The sequence below is a fragment of the Pezoporus wallicus genome, unplaced genomic scaffold, assembly GCF_028554395.1.
Source record: "Pezoporus wallicus isolate ANWC-B61680 ecotype Strahan unplaced genomic scaffold, APGP_CSIRO_Pwel_v1 contig_13323, whole genome shotgun sequence".
Classification (NCBI taxonomy): domain Eukaryota; kingdom Metazoa; phylum Chordata; class Aves; order Psittaciformes; family Psittacidae; genus Pezoporus; species Pezoporus wallicus.
In genome coordinates this window covers 1-7,440 of record NW_026639074.1, presented here as the reverse complement: position 1 = coordinate 7,440, position 7,440 = coordinate 1, and the positions used below count along the sequence as shown (strand labels likewise).

Genomic DNA, 7,440 nt, shown 5'->3' with positions numbered 1-7,440 from the left:
GCCCCGCCCCGCTCCGCCCCGGCGCAGGCGCAGCGGCGACAGCGATGGCGGCGGGGTTGTGCCGCGCCTTCGGGGCGCTGCTGCTGTCGGCCGCCCGGCCCCGCGCCCCGCCGCCGGGCCCCGTGCCCCATGTGCCGGGGGCCGTGCTGGCGGCTGCGTGCCGAGCGCTGAGCGGCTCCGCGCCGTGCTACACCAGAGACCCCATGTGGAAGTGCCGGGTCAAGTACACGGTGCGCCCCGTGGGCATGAAGAAGACGGGCGGGCGCGACCACACAGGTGGGCGGGCCGGGGCCGGGGTCGTGGGCGGGCAGGGTCTCGCCGGGGCAGTGCCGGGGTGTTCCTGCCTGCAGTCGCTTCCTCTGTCCCCGCAGGCCGCATCCGCGTGCGGGGCATCGGCGGGGGCCACAAGCGACGGTACCGAATGATCGACTTCCAGCGGCTGCGCTACGAGGAGGGCGCCCCGGCACAGCCCTTCAGCGAGAAGGTCATCGCCGTCCGCTACGACCCATGCAGGCGAGTGCGGGGTGAAGGCTCTGCCCCGGGCCCGGGCGCGCTGTGGTGAGCCCCCCTCCCCAACCCACCCACCGTGCATCCCTGTGCAGGTCGGCAGACATAGCCCTGGTGGCCGGCGGCAGTCGGAAGCGCTGGATCATCGCCACGGAGAACATGCAGGCAGGGGACATCATCAAGAACTCCTCTCACATCGGCAGGATGGCAGGTGCACACCGGGGCCGGGGGGGGCAGAGCCCAGCCCTGCCAGGGTCTTGTCAGCTGCTTCTCAACCAGTGCATCTGCTTCTGTTTTCCAGTGTCAGCCAACGAAGGGGATGCCTACCCGCTGGGGGCTCTGCCTGTCGGCACGCTGATCTGCAACCTGGAGAGCCACCCTGGCAAGGGAGCGCAGTACATCCGGGCAGCTGGTGTGTCTCTGCTGCTGGTAGCCAGTTTTGGCTTAGTGCAGATGGAGAGGATGGCAGGGGGACACTGCTCTGCCTGGCCAGTGACAGGAAGTTGCTGTCCTCTTTCCTCCCTGTGTTATAGTGCAAAACAAGCCCTCCTGAGAGGCAGGGGCAGCTCTGCCCTGTTGCTGGCTGGTGATGCCTGGATATTCTGTCTTCAGCAAGAAGTGCGCCCTGAAGGGCAACAGCAGGGGCTCTGGGGAGTTCCCAGCACAGGGATGTGCTCACCATAGGGTGGGATACTTTGTCCTGCTGCTTGGGGTAGCTGCCTATTCTCCTCTTGCCTGCTGCAGGGACTTGTGGGGTGCTGCTGAGGAAAGTGAATGGGACCGCCATCGTGCAGCTGCCTTCCAAGAGGCAAATGCAGGTAGAGGAGCCATGCTATTGCTGACCTGACTGCCTGGGCACAAAGGTGTGTGTTCCCAGGAAGGCCTGCAGCTCTTCCCTGTCCCCTAGGTGCTGGAGACCTGCGTGGCCACAGTGGGCCGTGTGTCCAATGTCGACCACAACAAGCGGGTGATCGGGAAGGCAGGACGGAACCGCTGGCTGGGCAAGCGCCCGCACACAGGCTTGTGGCACCGCAAAGGTGGCTGGGCCGGGCGCAAGATCAAACCTATCCCACCCATGAAGAGCTACGTCAACCTGCCGCGGATCGCGGCACAGAAGTGATGTCGGTGGCCAATAAAACGTTCCCAACACCACCACTGTTGCCTTACTGCTGCCTTTTCTGCACAGGGCCTCGGGTGGGTGCTTTCCCCATGGGATTTGTTCAGTCCTTGCCAGGAGATGAATGTGGGGCTGTGGGCTGCCCTGGCTTGAGCGTGTAGTGGTGGTGGGATCTTGGTGGGGTCAGAGCTCTGCACAATCCTGCCAAACCTGGCTACGGGGCAGCCAGGCTCTTTCCTCTCCCTCAGCTTACGGAGCAGTGAAGCCAAGCAGGCAGCTGGGTGGTAAAGGCAGCACGGTGGCTGCCAGCCAGGATGACCTGCTGGGGAAGCGCAGCCGGTGGCACCTCGCGGTCCCGGTAGTGCCCTCCTCGCTGCTTCACCCGTCCCGCTGCGCCAGCCCCAGCCCGGTGCCGCCGCACGGCACCCGTCCCGTCGGGTGGGCACTGCGCATGCGCGCCTGCCGACCCGGAAGCGCCGTGGGAGCGGGTGTTGGAGGTAACGCGGCCCCGCGGTGGAGGGTGGCGGGCCGGGCCGGGCCGGAGCTAGGGCCGGGCCAGGCGTGGCCTGGTTATCCTGGAGGGACCCTGTACAAGGGGCCTCGCTCCGGAGCCCCGAGGGCCGGCAGCCCGGCCGGTGAAGCCCAGTAGGGGCTGCGGCAGTCAGATGAGACCGGGCAAGGCCAGGGTGCCCTGGGAGCTCTCGCTCTGCCAGGGCTGTGTTAGGGGTTACACCAGCGGCCGTGGGCACAGCCAGTCCAACAGCACGTTTGAGTTGTTAACCGGGCATGTTACAAGCACTGAGATCCACAGGATCAGCCACAGCAAAGCCCGTCCCTCAGCCACCTCCCCCTAGCTCCTGCTCCCCCTCTGCCTCTGCAGGCACACTTCCCATCATGGTGTATGAGAGGCATAATGGCAACCTGCTGGTGCCCCTGGGACCCAAACTGCAGGCCTACCCAGAGGAGCTGCTGCGGCAGCGGCGGGGCCATGATGGGCAGCCCGAGTACCTGATCCAGTGGAGGATCGTCAGCCTGGAGGAGAGAGCAGCGGGCAGCAGCAGCACCTCCTCTGCGGAGACGAAGCTGGAGAACGTCTCCATGTGGATGTCTGCAGAAGAGGTCTGTGCCAGCTGCCTGGCGCTGCTGGACCAGAGGAAGCTGGAAGGGCAGCGTGTGACAGGGGAGAAGGCAGCCAGCCCGTCCGCTGCAGATGGCCTGGGGGATGAAGCCTCGCTGCTGGAGATGAAGGCTGATGTCAGGAGCCTGGTGCAGCGCGCAGGCCGGCAGATGGCCGAGTCCCGGGCCCCTGCGTCCTCCATCCTCAACATCATCCACGTGCTGAGCGCGTATGCCAGCATTGGCTCGCTGGTGGGTGCCTTCAAGGAGACGGGAGCCCTTGACTTGCTGATGAAGATGCTGTGCCACAAGGACAAGCAAATCCGCCACAGTGCTGGCAAGATGCTGAGGGCCCTGGCTTCGCATGATGCAGGTGAGGGCTGCTGCTGCTCATTGTCCCTGAGGAGGTGCTGCTGGTCAGCTGAGGGGTGCCAGCCCTTTTGTAGGGGTTATCTTTAGGGAGCCTAGAAAGTTTCTATTGTTACAGGGAGCTGGGCCTATGTCCTGCTGTCCCTGAGCCAGCAGGATGGCATTGAGCAGCGCATGGACTTTGACAGTCGCTACACCTTGTTGGAGCTGTTTGCTGACACAATATCCTCTGAAGAACAGTGCATGTCCTTTGAGGGGATTCACCTTCCCCAGGTAGGAGCAGCCCTGCCAGCGCTGGGGCTGCTGAGCAGGACTGGGTACTGGGAGAGCTGACACAGCATCTGGGTCTGGCTTGAAGCTGAGGGGTGTTGGAGGGGCTCATCCATGGAGTATCTGAGCAGGGAGATGAGGGTGGACTGAGAGGTCTCTGTTGCTGCCTGCTGGTCCAGAGCTGTCACGGTTAGAGTCTGAGAGCCGTGCTTGTTGCAGATCCCTGGGAAGCTGCTGTTTGTGCTGGTGAAGCGCTACCTGTGCGTCACTTCTCTCATGGACCAGCTCGGCGGTGATGTGGAGCAGGGAGGGGAGCAGCAGGCCAGCGCTGTGCCCAGCCCGCTCACTGAGGAGAAGAGCCGTGTGCAGCAGGAGTTTGAGTTCAGCATGGCCATGGCAAACCTCATCTCGGAGCTGGTGCACGTGATGGGCTGGGGCCGCAGCCACACGGCAGAGCTGCCGCCCCAGCAGGAGCCGCAGCCTCGCGCCGCCCGCTCCATCTTCCAGCACAGGGCCGCATCCTGCAGCGCTGCTCAAGCAGCCCCCGCTCCCGCACCCAAGGAGCCCGTCGTCTTCAGGACGCGCTCGGCCTTCCCGAGCCGCAGCAGCTACGTGGAGTACGTGCAGGCGCGGCTGGTGCGGGGCATGCGGGTGCGCATGCTGGAGGACTACGAGCAGGTCAGCGCGGGCGACGAGGGCGACTTCCGGCAGAGCAACGACGGCACGCCGCCCGTGCAGGTACCCTCTGCGGGGCCGGCGCGGGCTGTCAGCTCTGCCCGCTGCGCTGTGTGCAGGGAGCACGCAGCCACGTGTGGGAGCAGCGGGGCTGGACCTGCCTTCCCTCAGCCGGGTGTGCGTCGCGCTCTCCTCCTCAGGTGTACTGGCAAGCCCTGGGCTGTACGTACTGGGTTCACTGGCACATGGTGGAGATCATTGGCTCCTCAGGGCAAGAGGAGCGTGGGGGCCAGGAGAAGGTGTCCACCCTGACACGCAACTGCAGACTGGCAGCAGGTGAGCAGTCCATCAGCTGGGCACGCAGCTTTGCTCCCCAGCCCTTCTGCAGCTGCACGCTGGCACTGCAGGTTCTGCTGGTGCCGGGTGTCTGCGTGCGTCGCCTTGCCCGGTGCAGGCACTGTGGGAGCAGGCTGGGGGAGCAGTGAGCTAGAGGTGCCCATTTTGAGAGTTTTTGTTCTACATCCTAAAGAGGTTCAAGTGATGATGGTAATGCCCATCTCTACAGCTTCTAGGGTCTCCTCTAGCTCGTTCCCCCTCTCTGGCTGCCCTGCTGTCACCTGCCTTTCCCACAGCAGTCTGTGGGACAGCGGAGAGAGCTCTTTCTCTGGGGAACGTGGGGCGCGCAGCAGAGGATGGTGGAATGGGCAGAGCTGACTTTGCTCTGTCTTCCTGCAGTTGCACAGCCGTTTTTCTGCAAGCCCTCTGGGGGGCTGTACTCCCTGCCTTACCTGGGGGAGCGGTCGACCAAGGCTGCAGAGGCCCTGAGCCGTGCCGAGTGGTGGGAGCTGCTTTTCTTTGTGAAGAAGCTGGAGGCGCAGGGGCAGCAAGAGGTCATGTGCATCATCCAGCAGGAGCAGGGAGAGCAGGTATGGGGAGAGCTGCACTGGGGGCCTGCGGTGCTGCAGCTTTTCTGTCCACTCTGGCTCTGACCAGCACCAGAAGCGCGGGGTCTGTGGCGAGCCTGCGAGGGTTGATGTGACGCCGTCTGTGCAGCTGCTGGAGGGGGATGAAGAAGCCCTGGTCCAGCTGTCGGTACCTGTGGAGCTGGCCCAGAAGGTGCTGCAGATCTTGGAGAAGCGTTGCCAGGGCAGGGCTCAGAGTGACCTGCGGGGCTCCCACGTCTACGCCAAGTACTCCCTCAGCAGGGGGGCTGAGCAGGAAGGTGCCCGGAGCACCTCGGTGTCCTCGGAGGGTGCCGGCTGCAGGAGCCCTGAAGCCACCGTGGCCGAGGGAGCGAAGGAAGAGCTGCCCACAGCCGCAGAGCCGCCCCGAGCCCCCGCTGTGGTGGTGAAGTCGGATTCTCAGCTGTTCAGCGAGCTCCTGGAGAAGGAAGGGCTGTTCCTGCCGGAGGTGACAGAGGAGCAGAGCAAAGGTAATGGCCTGCTGAGCGCTGGAGCACATGCAGGGTGCTGGAGGCAGCTCCATTGCCTTTGGGGAGGAAAGCTGCGGGCAGGGCATGGCAGGCCAGGCAGCTGCAGGTTGCCTGGGGAGGGGAAGGCCGTGGGTCTGGTCCATGGCTGCGTGGCACCCTGGGAGTTGCTGGGGGTGTTACTGCTGCCCTGACACCTGCATCCATCCCTTATTCCACCAGCACTGGGCAGCTCCGAGGGGGTGAGCGAGAGGGGCTCCCTGGCCAAGATTGCAGCCGCGGTGGATGTGATCCAGAGCAGCAGCTCAGAGCTGGGGCTGCGCTTAACAGGGCTCAAGCACATCGTGAACATCCTGGAGGAGGAGCCTGAACAGCAAGGCAGCAAAGCCCAGAGTGGCCTGGGGACGAGGAGTGTTGGGTGAGCTGTGGGGTGCTGTGCACCCCTCCTGCCTGGTGGGGAGGGCTGTGTCGGCAGGGTGGGGGCCAGTGCTGGTGGTGGGAGTGAGAAGGCCGCTGAGTCCCTGCTTGCTCAGCAAGAAGAAAGCTGGGTCTTGTGTCCCTTGGTCCCAGGCAGGCTCATTCCTGGGGCTGACCCAGCTGTGGTAGAGCCCTGTGGGCAGGGAGAAGGTGATGGGCAGGTCCCGAGGTGTTGGCGTGCCAGCGGCAGTGCCGGGAGGCTCCTCCTGAGGTGTCCCTTCCCATTGCAGGGAGAAGCTGGTGAAGGTGGCAGTGGAGCTGCTGGCCACGGAGGCGGCAGAGAAGGCCGTGGTGGTGGTGACGCTGCGGCTGCTGGCCCTGCTCATGGCCAAGTACGACTGGCGCGTGACGTTCGCCATGGAGGGCGGTGCGCGGGCCGTGCTGTCCTGCATGCAGCAGCACGCCTCCTCCGCCCTGGTGCAGCAGGCTGGCCTGGCAGTGAGTGTGGCAGAGGGGATGCTGCGGGTGGTGGGCAGGCTGCAGGCTCACGCCGGTGTGCCGGAGGTGGCCGCTGCCCTCCTGACTGCCGCTGTCCTTGCAGGCCCTGAAGGTGCTGGTGGGAGCTGTGGCCGCCGAGCCAGGAGGTGCCGGTGGGAAGCTCTCGCCCCTGAAGCAGGCTGACAGGCAGCTGATTCGGGAGATCTTTGCCAGCATCGGCTCTGCCGCCAACAAGGGCTCGGCAAACCTGCTGAGTGCCGTCCCTGCCGCCCTGAGCACCATGCAGAGGGTCCCCGGGTAGGGCAGAGTGAGGAGGGCGGCAGGGGTGGGATGGGCAAGGCGGGCAGGCGGGTTGGTGGGTGCCAGGGGGAGGAAGGCGCCCGCATGGCTGTGTCCCTGCAGGGGCTCGTCGGGCGTGCAGAACGGCTTGCTGGTGGTGAACGTGCTCATGGACGGCCACCGGGGCCTGGCGGAGCAGCTGGCGAGCTGCGACCTCCCCGCGGTGCTGCAGAGCTGCTGGAGGGACGGGCAGAGCCCCGGCTGCCCTCACGCGACGCTGGCCCTCGGCGCCATCAACCGCCTCGTGGAGCACGGGCTGCCCCTGGGCCCGCAGAGCGCAGGTAGCAGCTGCCCGGCCCCGCTGTGCCACGGCCCCGCTGTGCCGCGGGCAGGGCAGAGCACCCGCTGCCGCCTCGCGAGCTGGGGCCTGGGCCGGGCCCACGTGTCCTTGTCGTGGCAGGCAGAGAGGCCCCACTGGACCTGGGGGACGTGCGGAGGCTTCTGAGCGGCCCGGGGGACGGCATCTTGTCCAAGGACGTGCTGGTGGCCCTGGAGCGACAACTCTGCGGCCAGGGCCCCGTCCCCTCTGGCGAGGCGGCCCGGCTGCTGCAGGAGCAGAGATGCTTCCGGCCGCTGCTGCGCAGCTTCGAGCTGCTGGGGGCAGAGAAGGCCGTGAGCTTGAGCATCCTCAGGTGGGTGTAGGGGCCTCCACAGCGGGGCTGTGAGTGCTGGTGGTGATGCTGGGGGCACACGGTGCGTGTTT

General features: G+C 65.8%; 2 protein-coding genes across 3 annotated transcripts; both read left to right on the top strand.

The window, feature by feature from the left end:
* The first annotated feature begins 29 nt into the window (after positions 1 to 29).
* Positions 30 to 1,662, top strand: MRPL2 (mitochondrial ribosomal protein L2). Its single transcript, XM_057413584.1, has 6 exons — positions 30 to 276; positions 372 to 513; positions 603 to 718; positions 809 to 919; positions 1,252 to 1,325; positions 1,415 to 1,662. Exons 1-6 carry the CDS (start codon positions 45 to 47, stop codon positions 1,625 to 1,627), a joined length of 888 nt encoding a protein of 295 aa, XP_057269567.1. The 5' UTR covers positions 30 to 44; the 3' UTR covers positions 1,628 to 1,662.
* A 701-nt stretch (positions 1,663 to 2,363) lies between these two features.
* Positions 2,364 to 7,417, top strand: LOC130601491 (cullin-9-like). 2 transcript variants are annotated; one of them, XM_057413599.1, is made up of 11 exons: positions 2,364 to 3,113; positions 3,228 to 3,382; positions 3,599 to 4,117; positions 4,255 to 4,390; positions 4,790 to 4,980; positions 5,108 to 5,486; positions 5,706 to 5,901; positions 6,191 to 6,398; positions 6,502 to 6,695; positions 6,801 to 7,018; positions 7,138 to 7,417. In XM_057413599.1, exons 1-11 carry the CDS (start codon positions 2,411 to 2,413, stop codon positions 7,377 to 7,379), a joined length of 3,141 nt encoding a protein of 1,046 aa, XP_057269582.1. In that variant the 5' UTR covers positions 2,364 to 2,410; the 3' UTR covers positions 7,380 to 7,417. The 2 variants fall into 2 exon arrangements, with proteins under 2 accessions (XP_057269582.1, XP_057269583.1); XM_057413600.1 differs by having other exon boundaries at positions 7,142 to 7,281.
* The last annotated feature ends 23 nt before the right edge of the window (positions 7,418 to 7,440 follow it).

Bases quoted from the DNA above. Each gene is read 5' to 3' on its own strand.
- MRPL2 (XM_057413584.1), top strand. From the start codon at position 45: ATGGCGGCGGGGTTGTGCCGCGCCTTCGGGGCGCTGCTGCTGTCGGCC. The intron at 719-808 runs GTGCACACCGGG...TCTGTTTTCCAG, and splicing joins TCACATCGGCAGGATGGCAG to TGTCAGCCAACGAAGGGGAT. The intron at 920-1,251 runs GTGTGTCTCTGC...TGCCTGCTGCAG, and splicing joins GCAGTACATCCGGGCAGCTG to GGACTTGTGGGGTGCTGCTG.
- LOC130601491 (XM_057413599.1), top strand. From the start codon at position 2,411: ATGTTACAAGCACTGAGATCCACAGGATCAGCCACAGCAAAGCCCGTC. The intron at 3,114-3,227 runs GTGAGGGCTGCT...CTATTGTTACAG, and splicing joins CCTGGCTTCGCATGATGCAG to GGAGCTGGGCCTATGTCCTG. The intron at 4,118-4,254 runs GTACCCTCTGCG...TCTCCTCCTCAG, and splicing joins ACGGCACGCCGCCCGTGCAG to GTGTACTGGCAAGCCCTGGG.